Source organism: Mauremys mutica, chromosome 6, assembly GCF_020497125.1.
Source record: "Mauremys mutica isolate MM-2020 ecotype Southern chromosome 6, ASM2049712v1, whole genome shotgun sequence".
In the NCBI taxonomy this organism is placed as follows: Eukaryota; Metazoa; Chordata; order Testudines; family Geoemydidae; genus Mauremys; species Mauremys mutica.
The window spans coordinates 101,967,813-101,991,726 of NC_059077.1; the positions used below are offsets into that span (position 1 = coordinate 101,967,813).

Genomic DNA, 23,914 nt, shown 5'->3' on the forward strand with positions numbered 1-23,914 from the left:
GCCCAGGCTCTGAGACTTCACAAGGGAGGAGGGTCTCAGAGCTGTGGCTATGCTGCAGGTCTTTTACTGCAGTGTAGCTGTATCCAATGGGAGTTTCAGGTGCACAGGAATACTTCTGAAAGCTACTGAAGCTTCCAGATTACTATAATCAAATATTTATATTATGGTAGCACCCAGAGACCTCATCAGGGGTGGGGCCATTGTGCTAGTCCCTGTCCAAATGAATATGTAGACATGGTCTCTGCCAAAGAGTTTACAATTAAAGAAGTCCATAGTCAAAAAATGACATCTGTCTAGACAACAAGTGGGAAAGGATTAGGTCAGAAGTAAGCAATAATTAAAAGTACCCTTTTCGTAACATCAATGTAATGGAGGGGTGGTGAAGAAAGAAGGTCCATATCTCCTATTTCTGATCCTGACTTGTTACTCATTATTTATCTTCTGATCTAAAATTATAATTCGCTATTTGAATACATTTTCCTTCTTATTTGATCATAGCACAGGAAATTTACTCTCCATAGCCCCAAGAAAATTCTACTATATTGTCTATTACGTACAGACAAACACACCACTACTTATCCAAGGATCCAATCAGTTTTTCCAAAGTGGGAAATGTCATCCCCCAAAAAGCTCTCTTATGAGCTGATAGCATATCATTGGCAAACAAGGACAAATGTATGCGATTTTCTGCTGTGTTCTCCGCTATTCAGTTTAAATATTTTATAAAATGTGTTTTACTGTTTCAATTTTAATTATATGTGCTGTATATCTACTAATATATAATTCATGTGTGTTTCAGTGTTAGGTCCCCTGTAGCATTTACATGGGTTTCCCTATGTGATAGTTTGTACTACACTTCACAAAGAATTTCCAACACAACTGAAATCCATATATACACACAAGTGCTTGTATTTGCAGAACACCAATACAAATATATTGTAAAGGATTATCTTTTCCACAGGATGCAAATACATTAGAAGGATTTACCTTACAGTGCATACTATCAATAGGAAAATATAACAGTATGGTCAATATCACAGTAAGAGAAAGGCTTTCTTTTTAATGTAAGCCACTCTAGTACAGACAAGGTCATACCGAATATATCCCACAGAAAAGTCTTTTTATAAGCACGCCTAAACAAATGTACTTTTTTCCCCTCGGCCTTCCATTTTTTTTAATTCACCACATTTTAGTCAGTACATTCTAGTTTATTTGGCCTTCGTTTCTCTGTACTCACATTTGCTAACTGTGTCCATAAGTCTCCATGCCAATTTCAGTATCTATTTTTCAATTGCAGTAAAGATCAAAAGGAAATTCCTTAAACTAGCCAGATCTTCTATATTTTACCCACAAACAATTTAGTTTCCTTCCTTTCTAACTCCTGTTACAGTTCCCTCTCCCCCATCATTGCAGCCTATGATTTTTTCCTTAAATTTGCAAAGTGGAAAACCTAAGCATAGATGTGAATGTGCACTGCAGAGAATATACCAAAGGGTTTCTCAGTTTCCTAATGCATGTACTTAATGAGAATGAGTAAGGTTCTACACTAGAGGTCAGGCCGGGTGTATTCATGGTGCCGCCACCAGTTTTTGCAAGATCTAAGCTTTCATTTACATTCTTTAGAATGTTTCTAGTCCTTATGCTTGTAAAAATATTTTTCTGAGTACTGAGTCTGAAAGTAGGGTTGCCAGTAGGGTTCCAGTTTTCGACTGGAATGCCTGGTCAAAAAGGCACGGTTGCGGCTCTGGTTGGCACCGCTGACTGGGCCATCAAAACTCTGGTCGGTGGTGTATTGGGGACCCGCGACTAAGACAGGCTCCCTACCTGCCTTGGTTCCGTGTGGGTCCCTCTGTGGCCCGTAGGCGCATGAGTGGCCAAGGAGGCTCTGCACAATGCTCCCACCCCCAGTGTCGGCTCTGAAGCTCTCATTTGTCAGGAACTGTAACCAATGGGAGCTGTGTCTGCAGCATGAAGGTAGCGTGTGGAGCCTCCCTGGCTGCCCACGAGCTTAGGGGATGCAGGGACCTGGTGGCTGCTCCCTGGGAGCTGCAGTAAGTGCTGCCGGGACCCCACGTCCCAGACCCACTCCCACACCCCAACCACCTACTCCAGCCCAGAGTCTCCTCACACACCCTGCAAACCCCCTCCGGGAGTCTGCACCCTGCTCCTCCCCACACACATCCCAACCCCCTGCCCTAGCCCTGGACTCCGTCCTGCTCCCCAATCTCCTCATCCCTGGCCCCACCCCAGAGCCCACAACCCCAGCTGGAGCCCTCATTCCCCCACACACCCTATCCCAGCACAGAGCCCTCTCCTCACCCCAAACCTGTCATGCCCAGCCCCACCCCAGAGTCTGCACCCGGAGCCCACAATCCCTTCCCACACCCCAAACCCCTGCCCCAGTCCAGTGAAAGTGAGTGAGAATGAGGAAGAGCAAGAGATGGAGGGAGTGGGGCTAGAGTGAGCAGGGGTCTCAGGGAAACCCAAGATACACCTGTGGGGAAGAACAGTATGATAGAAGAAATCACTACATTAAAATTGGTTTTATATAGCAAAATTTTCCAAAAGTGGCTCCTTATGTTTTACCGCTTAACATTTCATGTGTACAAATTACAGGTACAAGTCCCACATCTGCACATGCAATTTTTTACCTGAATAAATAACCATTTGTACATGCAATTACCTATATTTTTTCAGGTGCAATTTAGATGCACAACTTCGAAAATTTGACAACCTCTGTTTGAGAGACCTCTGTTTTTCACTAAGGCTTCAATTCAGAAAAGCACTTAAGCAAGCATTGAAGTCTGTCCTATGCAGGACAGCACTTAGGCATGTACTTAACCTCAATGGGACAAACAAACAAACAAAAATAGATTAAGTAATTTTTTTTCTGGATTAACATCAGCATTACTGTTCCTTTGCATTTATATAGCACTTCACCTCTTCAAAACGCAGTACAAACACTAACTAATCATGTTTTATACTCTGCGTATCAACATATCTGACTTAATTGTTACAGAATCTGAGATATTGCCAATCTACAGGAAGTACCTTTGCAGTGACTTATGCTATGACCTTCAATTCTTAATAGTCTAGAAGCAGCTAAGCATTCTTTCAGCATCTCCAAATATTATATATGGCTGACATACCAACACGGGAAAAAATGTTTATTGAAATAATATCGACATTTTAGTGAGGAATTTGAAAAATCTAGGAACATATATGTTTAAATATTCTCATTAAAGTAAGTTTGCACTAGAAAATAAAGTTCATTCTGTTTCCTAATATACTTTATTAATAAAATGATAAATTCCCAGAACCTTCACTATATATTTTCATAACTCCGTCCACACAAAATAAAAAGCTTCAACTTCTCCTTCTCTTCAACAACTAAAAGTTAGGGTTTATCTGGTGCTAGACGGCAGGAATCGAAATCCAAAAGCATCTTTAAAAAAAACAATTCTAGCCACAACTTATTTTTTTAGAGGCCAAGTATAGAGATGGAGCCATTTCGATTTAAAGCCAGTTCTGAACCACAATGTATATACCCATTCTTCCAAATTCTTATTCTTCAAACTCTAAATTCTTAAAACACTAGTTGGAAAGAATAACAAGCCTGAAAACAGTTTCCTTAACAATAACAAAAGGAAATCTTGAGATCTTGCCCATACTGAATATTGCCCAGGCAATCCTGTCTGGTACTAACAGATTCTATCACACTTGATCCATGCAGATTTGTGGCAAACTTTTTCAACATGCTGAACTTTTAAATTAAAAGCAGCATAAATGCTTTACTTTATATGCAGTGGAGCCATAAAGACAAATGTTCTTTTTAATATAACAAGTTTCCAAAAAATGAGCTTGGTCCCAACACAAGTTATTTCAAAAAACAAGAGTTTGTCCTTAAAATATTTTAAATGTTTGGTAATATTTCCTTAAATGTTTTAAAACAAAATCATTGTATTAGAGCAGATCAGTGGGAAACCATAAAATGAGATTATCTGAGTCTGAAAAAAATAGACATTGAGAAGGTCTAACTTTAAAACAAAAGAATGAAAGTACCGGTAATTATTATACAAGAGAATAAAAGTATTAACATTTCTCCCACTGACAATTTCAGTTCAGAAAAAGGGGAGCTTGGTAATACAATATATCATATATATTTCAGTTTTTAGCCAGAGCTTTCTGCTTTAACAATAAAAATGATAACTCTTCAGTGTGAAAAAACAAAACCACACTCTACCTATTCCAGCTTGTCCAATAAAAAACAAAAAAGTCTTCAGAGAAAAATACTAAGATGAGTTTAAAAAAAAAAATCTAATCCAGAAAGGGGCTTTGAATACCTCTCCTGAACAAGCCTTTTAAAAAGTGGCTTGCATATTTTTGCCTCTTCAAGGCAGTCTTGAGGTTTTAAGTCACTCAGCAGCTTTTTCCACCTACCCAATATGTACCTTTCAGTCATACTGCAATGCTAGTTTTGAGGGCTCCTTTCTGCTTTACCATAAACTATATAGGATTTTCTTCCGAAGCCTTAACCTCTCAAGTGACAAAAAGCATATATGTGTAATTTACACCCTCCTAAGCAAAGTATAAAAAAAAGAGACAGGAGGAGGAAAAAAGAGCAAGAGATATGACATGGCGAGCGTATGTACTCATCCAGGTTCCACTGAGAATCGTCACAGCCAGCAGCTCACCATCTCTAATTTTACACTAATAAACATCATCCAGCTATTGGCAGTGGTCAAGGAGGCACTGTTGCATTCCTGTCTTACGGGTTCTGTGGGGTTTAGAGAGGATGGCTTAATTTAGAGCAAGTGTCCCTTAGTACCTTGACCTTAGATGGAAGAAGTTGGTCTCTTCTCCAGAAAGAGAGGAGCTGGGAGGAAACACTCCATTGAAACAGCCAGTCCAGGAGGGTACAGAGTCAAGTTTTTGCTGAAACAGGTTTATTAGCTTACCAGTTTTTGAAGGGGCATTGTTAGCAGTCTGAATAAGAAATGTGACTCAGCAATACTATGTTTTATTTGAGTCATTAAATAATCTAAATAAATACAAACCCAGGGATCATCAACCACTTGGTTTATTAAAAAAAAAACAAAGATACTTCTGACCAGTTTGTTTGCTGGGGTTAGGCAAAAGTGAAATGATGAGTAATTTGCCATTCCCGTCCCCTTATGAGCTCTTGCAGTTGTACCTGCAGGGGCCTACTAATACAATTTTGACACAAGTGGGAGAAAGACAAGGGAGAAGTCACGATAGAAGTAAAGTATTAAGCATTGGAATGAGCAGCCAAGAGAGCAATGCAAGAAATCCAAAGATTTGAATGAGTGGTGGAAGTCATAAGAACATAAGAACGGCCATACTAGGTCAGACCGTCCAGTAGCCTGTCTACCGACAGTGCCCAATGCCAAGTGCCCCAGAGGGAGTGAACCTAACAGGTAATGATCAAGTGATCTCTCTCCTGCCATCCATCTCTACCCTCTGACAAACAGAGGCTAGGGACACCATTCCTTTCCCATCCTGGTTAATAGCCATTAATGGACTCAACCTCCATGAATTTATCTAGTTCTCTTTTAAACCCTGTTATAGTAAAGTCCTGTTCTATGACTTTATGCTTGAAAAGGTCTGAGATAAAAGCTGGGGTGGGGAAAGTAATCAAATTGGGACCATGTTCCTCATGGCTGGATGTATATAATGTTCCTCCTACCAAGTTTCCCTTTTCTTTAATTGACTGCAACAAGCCTGCTGATCCTTCTGATGCAGACTCTTGCTGTAGCTCACTGACTAGCATGATTCCTCTCAGCAGCAAGAAGCAGATGGCACCATCCCTGCTATGTATAGTGTAAACATAGCCTAAGACATAGAGGTGAAGTAACTTGCCCAAAGCCATACTAGCAAGACAGTGGCAGAGCTTATGGGCTGGTCTATACCGGGGAACTTACAATCGGCACACCTACATCTCTTAGGGTGTGAAAAACCCACTCTCCTAAGACATATAGCTATGTCAACCTAACCTCCGCTGTTGACAGCACTAGGATGATGGAAGAGTTTTTCCATTGATGTACCTCTGAAGAAGGTGGATTAACTATGCTAATGGGGGTAGGTGTAGATAGCATCCAGGCTGAAGTGCTATAGCCATGCAGCTGCACCATTGCAGCTGTGCCTCTCTAGCAGTTTAAATGTAGACATACCCTTAGATTAGACCTACAGTGCAATCAAATCATTTTCATAACATTCTTCAGCTTTTTATATAGTAAAATATACAACGTCATCTGCTGGCCCAATAAAGCAAGTGCCACAGGGTTTCTCTCTTACCTTTGCAAGTTCCTCCTGTAATTCTTTGCAACTTTTTTCATTATCCTGGAGTCTCTCAGAGAGGTCTGTAATTACTTTCTTCTTTTCCTCAATCTCTTCATTTAGTTGCTTGTTTGTAGAAAAATACTCTTTTTCGAATCTGAAAAGTTTCAGTGTTAGAACAGGTTTTTCAAATATATTTTTGTCAACCAACATTATATACTTTTAAACACAATTGACAGCTGTACTATATCTCGTGTTTTCATGCCATAAGGCTTTAAAACTTGCTTTTACTTTTTTTCATAAAAAATCCACTCCTTAAATGAAAGGCTATAAAGAAATAGTACCTCCCCTTAAGATAACCAAGTGTGTCTACTATGCCTGCAGTCATAAGTAAAATAGGTTTAGTGGTCTTGATGTGGCCTCTAGATTACATTTAATGAACAAAATTCACCACAGTTCAATTACCTCAGAAATTGACTCTTATTCAGTCTCCAGGCAAGTCTTGCCTAACCAGCTTTGAATTAAAACGTAACAGTAGCACCCACAGTGTCTATATGAAATCTGGTTATGTTCTATTCTAAATTGTGTGGCATAGGATTTTAATGTCAAACAGATGTTCAAACAATCATCTAACAATGGCTGAATTCTAAATGCTAGGGAAATTATTACCCTCATTACTCACTGTCACCAGAGGTGATGTCCAGGAGCTCGGAGTGAAAAATCCCATCGTATTCCTTGTTTTTAGAATTTTAACAGTGGGATCTTCCCCTGAATTTATTTGTTTGTCTATTTGCTGTAAAGAAGGTTTATGCTTTTTGAGCCATCCAAGACAGACTTGTGAGACAAGGGAAAACATCACTGAGAAAAGGGAAGTTGTTCCGTGGTGGCAGTTTGTGGCTTGGGAGAGAACCCAGACTGTCTAGGGCAGAGGACCACAGCCTTGAAGTGTGAGAGAGTCAGGGCTCTCTGCACTTTTGGTCAGAGGAAATCCTGGGAAATGCAGTCCCAAGTCCCAGAGGATGACGAGATTGGTAGGCCTCCACAGCAAAGCATAATGGGAAAGGGGGTGGCAAGATAGTAGCACTCATCTGCTCCCTTATAAAAGGGAGGTTGAAGATGCCAGCCGCCCCTCTGAGTGAGGAAGAACTATTTGTTTGCTTTTGACTTTAATCACCAGATCTTTGGGGAGAGTCTGGAAACTCAGGAATAGTTGGGAGGAAAGAACTCTGGTGAGGGTCTGTTTCTTTTAAACTTTATTACAAGACTTGCTGTTTGTCTGTTTGACTTCAAACTGGCACTTCTCTGGAGTCAGTTGGGGTTCTCTGGAGGAAGAACTCACCTTCCCAACCCTAGGGAGGGCTCTTTGTGTTTGTAAAATACTCAATTGGCAAAGTCATGCTGATACTCAAGCAGCTAATAAAATTGCCCAGATCAGCAATAGAGGTGAAATAGTAGAACACCACTGTTTAGTTCTGATGCTAGAGTCGATAATCCTTTCTCTATGTCTAATGTACTAACCAAGTATGTTAATTAAGCTCTAAAATGGTTATGCCATTTATATCTGGCTATTTTATTTTGGTTTTCTAATATTTCAATCCTCCCAGCAGGTATTTTTTTTACAATATAAATATATAATTATTAACAGAGTTTAGTCCTAAATCTATAAATCAATATATCTAATTCTAGTGGTATCATAACTGTAACAGTTATGTCCTCTCACAATCCAGTGTTAGTTTATCAAAATAAGCTGATTATTAGCCATAGTCAAAATATATTTCTAAAAGTAATTCTAGACATAAAAAATTGCTGCTCCCTAAGGAAAAACTGGCTATTCATTTTTTCCTGTTTTTCTAATTTATTTCCAAGCTTAGGTTTAAGGCCAAAAAAATTATACTTTTATTATGGTTATGCAAAAACCTTTGTTTTTCAATTTAAAGAAAAGCAGGTCTCTTAACCTAGATAATGATTCTGATATTGATCCAACAGATTATTAGATCCGAGACAGTTGAATGCAATTTAATATTTAATTATTCTTATGAACAATTACAATATAACAGAACACTGAGATTTGTGTAAAACTGTTTTTGCTAAAGATACTGTGAAAAACAGCTAAAAACATGGTTATGATTTTTTTTATAATTTGTAAATATTTTATATTATGATTTAGTGTAAATTATAAATTTAAAAATAACTTAGGCCTTGTTATGGAGTAGATTACATTTGACAAACAAAAAATGTACCACTTCCATTAGCTCCAAAGTTGCCGGTTTTAACCATTATTAAATTAATGTGCAATAGTAGCACCCAAATTATCCATATACTGTATATTAAATATGGTTGTATGCTATTCTAAGTTGTGTGTTGTAGTTTGAACTATTTGCAAAATTTCAAAAAGATGTTCAAACAATCATGAAAATGTGGTCTAATTCTATAAGGTTTAATTTTTATTCTTAAATCATTATTATAATTTGTGTTTCCAGAGCACATTCAAATATCAAAGCAATTAAAATATTAAGACTTAACATCACTGTTACATTGGTATGTATTATTCCCATTTCACAAAGGTGTAAATAGAGGCACAGACAAGTTAAGTGACTGCTCAAGGCCACTAAGGAAGTCAATGAAACCCAGATTTTGAATGTCAAGCCCTATGCTGTAATCACTAGACATTCCATATTCACATCTGATCAAATAATGCTATCGTACTATGTCCACAAAAATCTATGAATAAACATATATATATGGTCTGATCTTGCAAGGCTCTGAGATGCCTTGGGTCCCAGTAAAGACAACAGGAGCTGAGTGTGCACAGCACTTGCAGGTGCATGTCCCTACTAACAATAACTACCAAGGCAGAACCCACCGAGTTACTTTAATAAAACAAAATTCATGGAAAGTTAAACAGTACTGTATCCAAACCACTTTTTATTTTATTCTCAGCACCCAATTTTATGTGTGGAACAATTTAGTGATCTTAACCCCTTTTTCGTTTAAAAAAATAAAAGCGCCTGTGAATTTTTTTCCCATCAACCAACTTTTGCTTCTAGATTGGTAAAGCAAGGTCCATAACTATTTTTTTGCATCCTGTTTTAACGCAAGAGATCTGATAGTTTGGAACACTAAAGGTGAAGAGAAAAAACAGAGGTATAGCAAATAGCAGATGGGACCTCTTTCAAATGACCTAGATCCGATACTGGCCTTCCCTTTTTGTTCCTCTTTGCAGTGAAGCATGCTGAGGAAGCCAGGGATACAGAGTCCTTTCTCTACACCACCCCATACCCTTCTGAAGTCATGCCAGAGTCCAAGATTAGGAAACATTCCAGAGGTAAGCATTTCATTTTACTTTTGGATGTTTGCTTGGTCTCAATAGACTTCTGATGTAAAATGGTGGTGAAGAGGACAAACCAAAAAAAACGGAAGAATTGTAGCATTGGGCGGGGGGGGGGGGGAGAGAGAAAACAGATGACCATAGTCAGTGGGCAAACCTGATGGCAACAAATTAGGCTGTTACGGATAATTAAAGAGCATTCTAATGCAAGGGTACTACTTTGCTTGCCTCCTGTCTTCATTTTCTAAATATTCCCTTTTGATAACTCCGGACCTACTGATTACCAAAAAAATCACATACTTTCATGGTGGGAACCATGTTTATATAAAAAGGCTGTGAATGGGAGAAAGGAGGTTCATGAGACAGTTGCATGAACCACCACCCCTACACATCTGTAATTATATAAGTTCCCTGTGGCAATTACAGGAGTTTCTTAAATGAAAAAATATTTATGTATTTTTAGATATCTTTTCGTAAGATTTAACAGATGAAAGCATGGAAACGGAACAGGCAACATGTGACCATCTGCAAGCGTTCCACAGATCACAGCTTAGGAACCTCTGATCAAACACAATATTTGTGCAATTTGAAAACAGCGGGGGGGGAAAAAGTGCATACTAGAAGAGTATGACATTTTTAAGAAAACAGAACAGTACAAAGCTGGTAGGAAAATTGTATTGAAAGAGTAAATATTTCCTGGGAGAAATAAAAAAATACTTAAGGAAAGGATAGTGGAAAGAGAAAGCCTCTGGAAATTTTTACTAAAGCAGTAAAATATTTCCCTTTAACAGTCATATTAGGACAGGTAAAACAATAAGAGATAATTGGTTTACTAAGTTTAGTGGACTTCAGTGGATTCTACAGTGTTCTAGCTACCAAGAGGGAGGACGACTAGGGACTGGAAGATGAATTACTCAAGTTAAAACATTAGGAGCCTAAAGTCTCTGCCATGTAGCTTTACCAATCTCCAGCCTCAAAAATCACTTTCTTGGTTGATTCCAAGATCTTGACTGAAATAATCCAGGAGTTGGATTCACAGACTTGATACCACATACAAGGATAAATTAACGGGGAGAATAAGAGCAAAGTAGCATTGAAAGATAAACTAATTAACATAACCTTTGACTAAAGCAATCACATATGTTTATAAATGGGTTATCTCATAAAGGAAGGTTAATGCACAGCACAAAGTTAATCAATATTTAGACCAAAGACTGTAAGGTCAAGAGTACGCATTCTACTTCTCATCCCAAATATATTATGCCATAAATTGTAAAACTATCAAATTCATACATTTAATGAAGTTTTACACAAGGTGAAAAAGAAAGCATCAAAACAAGTTAAAATATTGCAGAAATCTCCCAAATAAAAACAAATTAGCTCACGTAGGAAGTCACGGAGACAAATCAATACTACAGTGTATCTAGGAGGGGTCGCCATTTGTAGAACAATGAATTTTTTGCAAAATCTTCATGCTTGCATGGAAGTTAACAGCAGAGAGCAGATTCTTGGGATAGTTGAGTTCCTTGGTTAACTCCACCAAAGATACACCAGGGATAAATGTGGTCATTTGTGTTTAAGAAAGGGAGCCCCTTTTGTACTGACCCCCCCCCCCCCCAAGATATTCTAAAGTGGGCAAGCACCAAACAGGGAGGCTCATTCCTCATTTTAAGTGACACCTGGAGCATGCAATCATATCAAACAAAAAGGTGTATTGTGAAGAGGAATTCAAGCATACACTAATTAGAAACTAAGCACAGGATGCAATCAAAATAAGTGTATAAGCACTGACAGTCTGTTTGTGCTGATTATAAACACTGAATATGTTTCTTTTAGCAACTGTTCAAAGCTATTTTCTGTAGTAACTGTACATACTGTAAATAAAAGATACTTTACTAATCCCAACCTCATGTCTGTACACACTCACTCTTTTTCCAAAAAGGAAAGAAATCATACCTTGGGATCAAAGTTTTCTAACCACTCACAAGTTGAGATTTTACTAATTTTGAGATTCTGAGCCACACAGAACCATAATGGACCATTAGAGAAGCTCTAACAAAATTATAGGCTGAAAGGGGAAAGAGTTCTTGCATCTTGGAATGAGCAATCCAAATACCCCGAGAAAACCTGCTTCAAGTTTCCCAGACCTGAAGAGCTCCGTGTAAGCTCAAAAGCTTCTCTCTCTCACCAACAGAAGTTGGTCCAATAAAAAAAATATTAGTTCACCCACCTAGTCTCTCTAACATCCTGGAACCAACATGGCTACAACAACACTGCATACAAAAAGCTAAAAGGCATTCCTCGCCATGAATAATCTGCAGCTTCTCTATGAAAGTCTGTAAATTAGAGTTTCCCTAACAAAAATAAATCCATATTAACTTGCTAAGATGAAAAAAAATGTTGTCACATGGAACACTGCTAGCAAACGTCCCAATATGAATGTTTTGCAAATGATCCCTATAACAATAGGTTACATTTCTCTATCTTCCGAGAGTGTGTATATGTACCAGCACTGATAGAATGTCAGGCCTGTTCAAGTGTGTGTGATCATGTCATCTTCTAGTGACTGCTACCTAAGAAGGATGTAAATAATACTACACACACTGTTACCGCTGGCTTACAATACATTTAGTAGATAAATAAACTTACATATTGAGTTTTTCCAAGCTCTCTTGGGCATTACGTTTCTCTCTCTCATATGCGTTTTCCACCTCTTTGAACTCTTTCTTGATCATTTCCAAATCAGAAAGAGCTTCTGCTTGGCTGGCTTTTTCTACCTGCAAAGCTCCTTCAAGGTCTCGAATCCTTAACTACCAAATGATAAGAAAGCAATTAAAGCAAGTTAGGGAAAGCTATCATTAATCTTCAGCAGTGTTCTCTTTTGCTGTGTCTGTGTGTGAGTGAGGGAGCGCTGAGCACATGAAGGGATATGAATACATACTATAAAGAGCAGAGAAAAATAAAAAGATATAAGGTGCTTTTGCTCAGACTACTATACTTCGGTGGAATTTAGATTTTATTAATTAATTTAAGTACACTGGTAAGGTTTGTCAGAGGTTTTCTATTTTTTGTACATGAATCCAGTTCCATTAAAACTTAAAGCACAGGACTGATAGTGAAGATTAGAGTTCCATACAATGGAGAGCAGAAATGTGACAACTCCATGTGCATCAACTACTAACAGAAAATCTTACCAGTCTTCTGTTTGTAAAACAGATCCTCTAATACCAAATAAATTTGCCCTCCCAAGTCAGTTATATTTTGTAAAGGAGGAAAATCTAATATATTTTTTCTTTATTATTTTTTATATTAGTGTAATTGTCATTTAAAAAAGTGTTTCCAGTGAGAACTAGAGGGTACAAGAACAAGAAAATAAAATGGGCTACAAAATGACACTAGTTAGTCTGAATGCAAAAAGAGCACAAATAATGAAAAGCATAAATTTTGAAAATGAGTTCAGCATCTTTTTCCTTGTTTGTTCTTTAAAGTAAACTGTGATTAACTATTTATTTGAAAGACCATCTAGAGTAAGCTGACAATAATAGAACATTTGAATTTTGATGAATATGTAGTAAGCTTGCTCACATTTATTACCTGCCAATACTGTACTACCATTTTCTTTGAAATACAAATCTGCTCATTGAAAATTATATTTAAACATTAGTTTTAGAGAGAACTACCGACTGAGTTACATAGTTTGTTGCTCCCATGAAACAGTTGCATATGTGCTTTACATCTTCGTTCAGTTCCATCAGCAATCCTGGCAAAAACATAATTATTGGGTATTTTGACAGTAAAGGAATGTTTTAATAGGACATTTCCTTTTGACAGTTTTGCCACAATTTTTTTAAAATTTCCCCTACAGTCATGCAATAACTAGTATGCATTTAGGCCCTGTTTCTGCAAAAAACTCTCCATAGGCTGCCAGTATACATAGTCCTACTGAATTGGGACTACTCACATATATAAATGTAAACACAGGCATAAATCTTTTCAGGATTGGGGCCTTACAGATCTACTAGCTGCTCCATCATAAACTGTGGAAATTCCACAAATATTTGACACTGGTTTACCTGGATAATTTCAGAATTAAATTTGGATTCCAGATGTGCTGCTCTCTCTGCCTCAATATTTTCTTCCAATTTCTTCACTCTCACAGTAGCTGCCTAAAAATATGAAAAATATTTATATTCCCAAAAGACAGATATTAACTTAAAGAATCCTACACCTTGAAAATCCTTTTTAAAATCATAGTCCTATTTAGGTAAACACTATTTTATTATACTAGTACAGATGACTAGGAATCCACACTCCCTGCTGTTGCTAGGCTATTTTGGTTTTTATCCCTGCTACATGTTTATTTAAAATATATATATATACATATACATATATATACACACATATATATACACACATATATATACACACATATATATACACACACACACAGATATCAAAAGAATGGAATTTAGCCAAATTCACAAAACACAACTAAAAAACTCACACCCAGTAATGATAAATTATTATTTTTCTATTTAATTACTGTGTTCCATACAAAAAAAACCTATTATTAATGCAATATTAATATTGAGAAATGAGGCACTCAGAAGTCAAATAATGAGCAGATAAGACTGAAAGCTGTATTACACTTCTACCTCGATATAACACTGTCCTCGGGAACTAAAAAATCTTACTGCACTATAAGTGAAACTGCATTATATCGAACATGCTTTGATCCACTGGAATGCACAACCCCACCTCCCCCGGAGCAATTCGTGTTATATCAGGTCACGTTATATCGAGGTAAAGGTGTACTAAGAAATTGCCAATTGAACACAATATAATACAGTCCAGACAGAGAATTGCAGTATAGAATGTACAGTCTTCATTTCAGTGATGAGATCGTTAAGAGACTATGATTTGTTTGGGAGGGACTATGGTTAATGTCTGGGTCGACAGAAAAGAGACTTTGGTGCTAATCAAGATGCTATAAATAAACTGCTATGTGATTACCGACAAATCACATAACTTCTTTGCCTTGGGATGTTATGAAGCCTATATAATATTTCTAAAGTGCTATCTAACTGTAAAGTATTATTAGGGCTTGGGTCCTTGTTGATCATTTTCCTAGGCTTTAGTGGGGAGAAGAGGAAGTGGATAACTTGTTTAGCAAATATCCTGGCTGGTTTAAAGCCATTTTGATTAACTATCTCACTTTGCAATTGAACCTGTGCACAAATGAGCAGCACATCTATGCTGAATGTTATAGTTCAAGTGTTAATGTGATTTTCTACTGCACTAGTGCCTGAGTACAATTTCAAATGTTCACGACTTTATTTCTAATAAATTTCCTCCCAATATTTAGCAAGGCACATACAACTCATTATTAACTATGTCCATACCAAATTTCTACTTTCAAATTTATGTAGCTTCCTGGGAGACAGGGGTGTGGGGGGGCAGGGAAAATGACCTTTAAAAGGAACATAGATATATAGCGGGGAGGAAGAGGGAGGTGAATTGTATGTATATTTTTAGCCCTTGTGTGACGCAAAAAAAAAAAAAAAACCCTGAAGAATTCTCACAAATCATCACCACCCACAGGGTATCAAGCCTGCCAAGCCAATGCATGATAATCTATTTGATAGGATATGTAAAAGTCAATGTAATTAGGTCAGATTAAAAAAAAAAAAAAAAAAAATCATGAAAGCTGGAGGGATATTTCCATTTACAGCCCATACTCCTGGAGGAGTCTCAGCATCTAATGGCCATGTCATGGGATATTTTTTTAACCTTATAAGAGACCCCCATAGTTCAGCTAACTATGATTTGGCAGCCTCCAACACATGAAATATTGGGGATTCACCATACTTTTGTGTAAAAACCAAATATCCTGAAATTTATGAACTGACAATTCTGTTTCTCATACAAGAGTAAATACACATTTCCCACCACGACTGTTTGACAAACAGCATTCCCACCCAGTTTTTTAGCACCTGTACACATCATTAGACTTTATTCACAGACTGCTGTCTCCTTTCCAGACCAAACACTGCTAAGTCGAAACGGAAATAAAAAGGCACAATTCCAGAAAAACTTTCTGGGCCAAACAGATCCCTGGTGTAATTAATTTGCTTAATATATGTATAAGAATGACCATTTGGTATTATTATTGCTGCCACAATTACAACAAATCTTGTACAAAGTACCGTATGTCATGTAGGGTGTCAATGGAAAAGTTATGATTTGCTAAGTATGTTTATCTGGTTTATATGTATGTATCATCTTTGTACTGAAGTTATGAATATTGGCTATGTACTTGTACCTTATGCATATGATGTATTCCTGGGTGACACCCCCGAGACAGGATTTACATCAAGGCTAGACAGCTATGTGTTGATGGCCCATCAAAGACACTCAGCTTGCATAAAGGTCCATTGAAGAAACTCATCCCGTCCAGACAGCCCTTCCTGAGGATGCCTCACACACCCAGAGACCAATGGCCGCCTCTATGAGTCAGCAAAGCACATAAGAACATGTGACCTGAGACTCCACCTTCTCCCAGTAATTATCCATACTCACGTGACTCTGGACTCCCTCTTGGGACAGTATCTGTCAATGCACATGAGCTGTGGGCTTTGTTTGGGACAGTAAATTTCCATGCACATGGCAGAGGATATAAAAAGGCACCTGAAACATCTCCATTTTGTCTTCATTTTCTGCTTCATTGCTCTGGACTGGATTTCTAACAAGGAAGCTTTAAACAAGGAGTGATGACCCCCAATCTGTTTGGGTGATTCCACAGAGACTTTTCCAAACCAGCAGTTTATTCCATCACTCCTACAAACCTGATATAAGGACTTTGCAAATCACTTTTATGTATATGATTCCTTAACCATTTATAACTCTTTTCTTCTATTAATAAGTCTTTAGTTAGCTGATGGAGGATTGGCTAACAATGATATATTTGGGTAAGATCTGAAATATATATTAACCTGGGTAAATGTGTCTGATCCCTTGGGGTTAGAAAGAATCTCACATATGGTGAAATAGATTGTTAATAACCTATCACTGTATCAGATTGGGTTTCCTGGATGAGAACCAAGGGCTGGAAAGCCTAAGGGGGACTGTTTTTGGCTTCTGGTTCAGTGTGGTACTGCAGAAACTAGATTGTTACTGGATTGGTGAATCTAATTACACAATAAATCACCAGTTTGGGGGACTATCTTCCCTGAGTGTGGCATTTTCAGTGTGGCCTATCCCAGGCATGCAATCACAGTGTGTCTCAAGATACACACAAATTTTAGAACAGAAATGAGCATCAGCCAAGTTTTCTATTTAAATTTTTGGTGGCCACTTCATGCACTTGACTTCAGTAGGACTCCAGGTAGGTGCAAAGATCCACCACACAGAACTCATTTCAGGATAGGGGCCTAAAAATGTAGTTCTGTATAAAAGGCTATTTTTTATCATTGATCTTCTACAATCTTTCCTTTGTTTTTAGTAGGAGATCTCATTTTGTTGTCCCTACCCATGAACTACAATTAAAAAATACATAATTAGGCCTCTCCACAGAATGATGAACCTCTGTTTTAGAATCATGTTTAAAATATGGCTATTAGTTGAAATCCCATTTAGAAATTACCACATCTGAAGTGGAAGTCAAACTCAAACAGCTTCATGAGACTAAATCAGGGGCCCCAGATAATCTCCATCTGAGAATATTAAAAGAAGTGGCACATGAAATTGCAAGACCAATAGCAAGGATTTTTAATGAATCTGTAAATTCAGTGGTCATATCCTATGACTGGAGAATTGCTAATATACTTCCTATTCTTAAGAAAGAGGGGAAAAAAGGATCCAGGAAACTACAGGCCTGTTAGTTTGACTTCAATTGTATGCAAGGTCTTGGAACAAATTTTGAAAGAGAAAGTAGTTAAGGACATAGAGATGAATAGTAACTGGGATAAAATACAACATGGTTTTAAAAGGTAGATTGTGCCAGACCAACCTGATTTCTTTTGAGAAGATAACTGATTATTTAGACAAAGGACATGCAGCAGATCTAATCAACTTCGATTTCAGTAAGGCATTTGATACAATTCCACATGGGAAATTAGTTAAATTGGAGAAGATGGGGATAAATATGAAAATTGAAAGGTGGAGGACGAACTGCTTAAAGTGACAACTACCACAGGTCATACTGAAAGGTGAATTGGCAGGTTACTAGTGCAGTTCTTCAGCCATCGGTCCTGGGACCAATCTTATTTAACGTTTTTATTACTGAACTTGACACACAAAATGATTGTGTCATCTGCAAATTTTATTAGTGCACTAAGTTGGGAGGTATTGTTAATACAGAGGAGGACTGGAATATCATACAAGAAGATCTGGATGACCTTGTAAACTGGAGTAATAGAAAAGGGATGAAATTTAATAGCGCAAAGTCATATATTTAGGGACCACCAACAAGAATTTTGCTGTAAGCTGGGGATTTATCAGTGGGAAGCGATAGAGAAGGAGAAAGACCTGGGCATATTGGTTGATCACAGGATGACTATGAGCTGTCAATGTGATACGGCTGTGAAAAAGGCTAATGCATCAGAAGGGGTATTTCCAGTAGAAAAAGGAAAGTGTTAGTACCATTATACAAGGCACTGGTGAGACCTCTGAATACTGTGTGCAGTTCTGGTGTCCCATGTTTTAGAAAGATGGATTTAAACTGGAATCAGTGCGGAGAAGGGCTACTAGGGTGATCCAAGGAATGGAAAACCTACCTTATGACAGGAGACTGAAAGAGCTTGGGTTTTTTAGCCCAACCAAAAGAAGACTGAGGAGAGATACAATTACTCTCTATAAATTCATCAGAGGGACAAATACCAAAGAGGGAGAGGAGTTATTTAAGTTAAGTAACAATGTGAACACAAGAACAAACAGATATAAACTGGCCATCAATAAGTTTAGGCTCGAAATTAGGCAAAGGTTTCTAACCATCAGAGGAATGAAGTTCTGGAACAGTGGGGACAAAATACCTAACTGGTTTCAAGACTGAACCTGATAAGTTTATGGAGGGGATGGTGTAATGGGACTGCCTACAATGGCATGTGGCCCATCGGCGACTACCAGTAGCAAAAATCCCCAACGGACAGAGACGGGACACTAGATGGGGAGGGCTCTGAGTTACTACAGAGAATTTTCCTACGTATCTGCCTGGTGGGTCTTGCCCATGTGCTTAGGGTCTAACTGATCGCCATATCTGGGGTCAGGAAGGAATTTTCCTCTGGTCAGATTGGCAGAGACGCTGTGGAGAGGAGAGGTTCGCCTTCCTCTGCAGCATGGGGCATGGGTCACTTGCAGGTTTAAACTAATGTAAATTGTGAATTCTCTGTAACTTAAAAAGTCTTTAAATCATGATTTGAGGACTTCCGTAACTCAGCCAGAGGTTAGGGGTCTATTACAGGAGTGGGTGGGTGAGATTCTCTGGTCTGCAATGTGCAGGAAGTCAGACTAGATGATTACGATGGCCCCTTCTGACCTTAAAGTCTATGAGAATATAACAAATTGATAAAACACAGTAAACTCAATGTAATCTATCAATCATTTTCAATGAAAAATGAATCATTAAAGCACAAATGTATACCACAAACAGGAAAAAAAAAGTTTTTCAAACAAACTACAAAAATAATTGCAAAGCTGTCTGTTAGATTATGCTTGCTATTTTCTAACTGACTGTCTGCCACATATCCAGCAGAGGGCACTAAAGGAACACTCATATGCAATCCAAAAAAAAAACAAAAAAAAAGTCCTCACTGCATTCCAAAAATAATAAAATAGAAATAGGTTGAAAGTCTCTCTTATTTACATTTTAACCCACTATATAAAAGCAGTTTTAAAAGCTACTGCCATAATCAGGCCCTTTTCCCTCAAATATACAATTTGCCAAATGCTCATTAAAGTGAGATACTTTTCTTTATTTCTAGCATTTCCTTCAACAACATTGCAAATTACAAAGAGAGCTATAAGTAAATAATTGCTCTCGCTTTTATGAACAACCTATTCCCGCTTGTTTAATTCATTCAGAGATACCATAATTCACTTACTGGAGAAAAAAAAATCACAGTAACTTCTATGGAATGTAGAATCACTGAATACAGATGGAGAAGCAACAGATTAGTTAAAGTAATATGTAGAAACCAAGAATGATTTCCCCCTTTTCTGGCTCTATTGCTTCCACTTAGGTTTTAATCCAGCTATGAGCTATGCACCAGCAGATCTCTGCTTGCAGCACTGAAGTCAATGGGGGCTCCACAAGGGTACAGGGATATGTTCATGTAGATAGAGCAGACCCTAAGATCCACAGTTTATGTACCAATGTAACTATTTTGGTTTAGAGAGTGATTTCTTTTTAAACCAAAATACATTAACTAGTACAGCTCCCAGTGTGGATGCAGTTTACCAGTATAAAGGTGCCTATACTGGTATAGCTTATTCCCATACATTTAGGGTTTTCAAACTAACATAGTTAAAGCAATACAGAAACTGTGTGTAGACAAGCTCTTAGGGCTAGATCCAAAATAGGAACTTCAACTCAGCATTCCGACACCTAACATCCAGGCACCCTGTTGCCTAGTGGTATCCACAGCCCTGCGTTAGGCACCCAGGCTCTCTATACAATGCATGGGGAAAGTTAGGATCCTAAGAATGGGATTCACAGAAGCCAGCAAGCTAAGCGGAGGAGATGCCCAAGTTAACAGGTGAGATAGGCAGACTAACACCTAGTTTGAGGATCCCTCTAGGGCTTAGGCGAGAGCAGGGCATCTAGGCATCAGAACTTAGATGGAAGTGTACAAGCCAAGAGGTGGGATTTTAGGTGCCTACAGGGTTAGTTGGGGGTTTTGAGGCAGGAGCGGCGGAAGCTTCCTCCAAGTATGTGTGGGGGCCACTGGTGCCCGAACAGAGGTCCCATCCACCTGCACCGCCCCTTTCCTGAGGCCCCACCATCGCACCGTCCCCTCCTCTGAACATCTGGTCCCCCACTTGCTCTTCTCCACCCACTCTCCCCCAACCCCTTGTTCACCCTTATGGCCAGTAAAAAGTGGGAGGGCATTTCCAGTGCAGCGAGGGATGCTGATGCTGCTTTGATAGTGGCCTTGGTCCAGCCTTAGATTAGAGTTAGGGCTGTCAATTAATTGCAGTTAGCTCAAGCGATTAATTCAAAACAAATTAACTCAATTAAAAAAATTAATCGCAATTTTAATCACACTGTTAAACAATAATAAAATACTAATTTAAATTTATTATAAAATATTTGTGGATTTTTTTTACATTTCAATTATATTAATTTCAATTATAACACAGAATACAAAGTATACAATGCGCCATTATTTTCTAATAGTATTTTTCAATTCACCTCATACAAGTACTATAGTGCAATCTCTATCATGAAAGTGCAATTTACAAATGTAGATTTTTTTTATTACATAACTGCACTCAAAACCAAAACAATGTAAAACTTTAGCACCTACAAGTCCATTCAGTCCTACTTCTTGTTCAACCAGTTGCTAAGATGAACAAGATTTACTTTTATAGGAGATACTGCTGCTTGCTTCTTATTTACAATGTCACCTGAAAGTGAAATCAGGCATTCACATGGCACTTTTGTAGTCGGTGTTGCAAGGTATTTACGTGCCAGATATGCTAAACATTCATATATCCTTTCATGCTTCAGCCACTATTCCAGAGGACATGGTTCCATGCTGATGATGCTTGTTAAATAAATAACGCATTAATTAAATTTGTAACTGAACTCCCTGAAGGAGAATTGTATATCTCCTGCTCCGTGGTTTTATCTGCATTCTGCCATATATATTATGTTATGGCATTCTTGGATGATGACCCAACATATGTTGTTCGATTTAAGAACACTTTCATTGCAGATCTGACAAAATGCAAAGAAAGTATGAGTATGAGATTTCTAAAGATAGCTTCAGCACTTGACCCAAGGTTAAAGAATCTGAAGTGCCTTCCAAAAATCTGAGATGCATGTGGCGTGGAACATTCTGTCAGAAGTCTTAAAAGACCAACATTCCAATTCGGAAACTACAGAACCTGAACCCCTCCACCCCACCCCCACCCCATCCCCCCCAAAATCAGAAAATCAGTCTTCTGATGGTGGTGGCATCTGACTGATACAATGAAAATAAACATGTGTGAATCCGCACTGCTTTGGACTGTTATTGAGCAGAACACGTCCTCAGCATGGAAGCTGTTCTCACTTTCCAGTGACACTGTAAATAAGAAGCGGGCAGCATTATCTCCCGTAAATTTTAACAAATTTGTTTATCTTAGCGATTGGCTGAACAAGAAATAGGATTGAGTGGACTTGTAGGCTCTAAAGTTTTACATTGTTTGATTTTTGAGTGCAATTATGTAATAAAAAAATCTACATTTGTAAGTTGCATTTTCACAATAAAGAGATTGCACTGCAGTACTTGTATGAGGTGAACTGAAAAATACTATTTCCTTTTTACAGTGCAAATATTTGTAATAGAAAATAATATAAAGGAGCATTGTACACTTTGTATTCTGTGTTATAATTGAAATCAATATAACTGAAAATGTAGAAAACATCCAAATATATTTAAATAAATGGTATTCTATTATTGTTTAACAGTGCAATTAATAACCTGTTTTAATCTCATGATTAATTGCTATTAATTTTTTTAATTGTTTGACAGCCCTAATTAGAACAACTTAATACGTGCATGCTGTATGCTACCAAAATTTTGCTGACAACACTGATGACAGAAGGGAGGTAGCAATTTTCAAAAGCTTTTATCACAGCCAAACTGGAATGGAATTTCATGGGACAAAGAAAAGGCACTTCTCCTTTATGAATTTCAAATACTTGCTGCAAACAATGATGGTGTTACAGTGTCTCTAGAAGAAGTCACAAGAAACTTTTATAATAGAAACAACCAAAATATCAGTATCACTACCCAGCTCCTGCTATACTTTTATTATAATACATATAATAGCCTATGTTGATCTTCTAAGCTGTAATGTAAATTTACCTCTGATTTCTTTCTTCAGAGGTCTCCGCTTCACTTCTGGCTACATAGCAGGATCCCTTTCATTTTACTAATGATGGATAAGACAACGCCACTCCATATAAGAGGGCAGGACGTCCAGCAGGCACAATAAAGCAAGTATTCTATCCTGAATGCTGGAACACTGATATCTGATCAGGCAGGAGTAGGGTGCTATTTTTGTTAGTTTGTACATAGGAAGAGACTGATGGGCTTGTAGACCTTTTAGTTAATTGCTTGGTGAAGGAGATACAGGATTGGGGCACTTGCTGGCTTGAAGAGGTGGGGGGCGGGGAAAAGAGGAAGAGAAACACTGCTGCCTTTGTCCAAGTCAGAGTCCTACAGAACCAGGGCCGGCTCCAGGCACCAGCCCAGCAAGCAGGTGCTTGGGGCAGCCAAGGGGAAGGGGAGGCACGTCAGGCTCTTTGGTGGCGGGTCCCTCGGTCCCTCTCGGAGGGAAGGACCGACTGCTGAATTGCCGCCGAATAAGAAAACTGCACGGTGGAGCTGCCGCCGATTGCGATCACAGCTTCTCCCCCTCTTCCTCCCCCCCATCGCTTGGGGCTGCAAAAACCCTGGAGCCAGCCCTGTACAGAACCACTGATGCTGCTCCTCTACCATCCAAGCCAGCAAAAGCCCTGAGGCCTTCACCTCCATGGAGCCATCTGGCACAGTTGGCACTTCACTGGTTAGGGAACTCAGTAAGGGGAAGCAGTCTGTCACATCCACTGGAAACTCTTACCGCCCCTCCCATTCAACACGTTATAGATATTGTTCAACAGCCCATGATTTCTGCGAATATAATGATGATAAGGTTCAGCAAGATACTGTGTGAGTTAGAGCCATCAGTGGGTGAATAACATTTGCATGCTTTTCTTAAAATAATACCAAAATAGATGATTATTTATTATTCAGTGCACTGAGCTCATTCCTTACACTACCCCTTCGAGCCCTTTTCCATCCAGTGTTCCAGTCCCACAGCAGACTAGACTCTGACTAAACAACAAGTTAGTTGTGTTGGTTTACTGGGCTTTTCAATAAGTTACAAAACAGACAGGTCATGTTCCATCTTAAATGAAAGTCAAGCATGAACAATTCACAAGTTATTCAAAAAGATATAACATTAACTTGAGAAATTGCCCCTGTATAGAATTCCAGGATTAATGTAATCTCATTAAATGGAGAAAACACACACACAAAACCA

The 23,914-nt window shown here is 38.3% G+C and overlaps 1 protein-coding gene across 5 annotated transcripts in view; it reads right to left on the bottom strand.

Annotated features, from left to right (window-relative positions):
* The window catches only part of CCDC171 (coiled-coil domain containing 171), a 204,713-nt gene that overhangs the window by 146,395 nt on the left and 34,404 nt on the right, over positions 1-23,914 (bottom strand). For all 5 annotated transcript variants that reach the window (XM_045021612.1, XM_045021613.1, XM_045021616.1 and 2 more), the window contains 3 exons: positions 13,699-13,791; positions 12,275-12,435; positions 6,316-6,454 (listed from right to left, as the gene is read on the bottom strand). In XM_045021612.1, the coding sequence (XP_044877547.1) occupies positions 6,316-6,454; positions 12,275-12,435; positions 13,699-13,791 (393 nt within the window). The remainder of the gene's footprint in view (positions 1-6,315; positions 6,455-12,274; positions 12,436-13,698; positions 13,792-23,914) is intronic.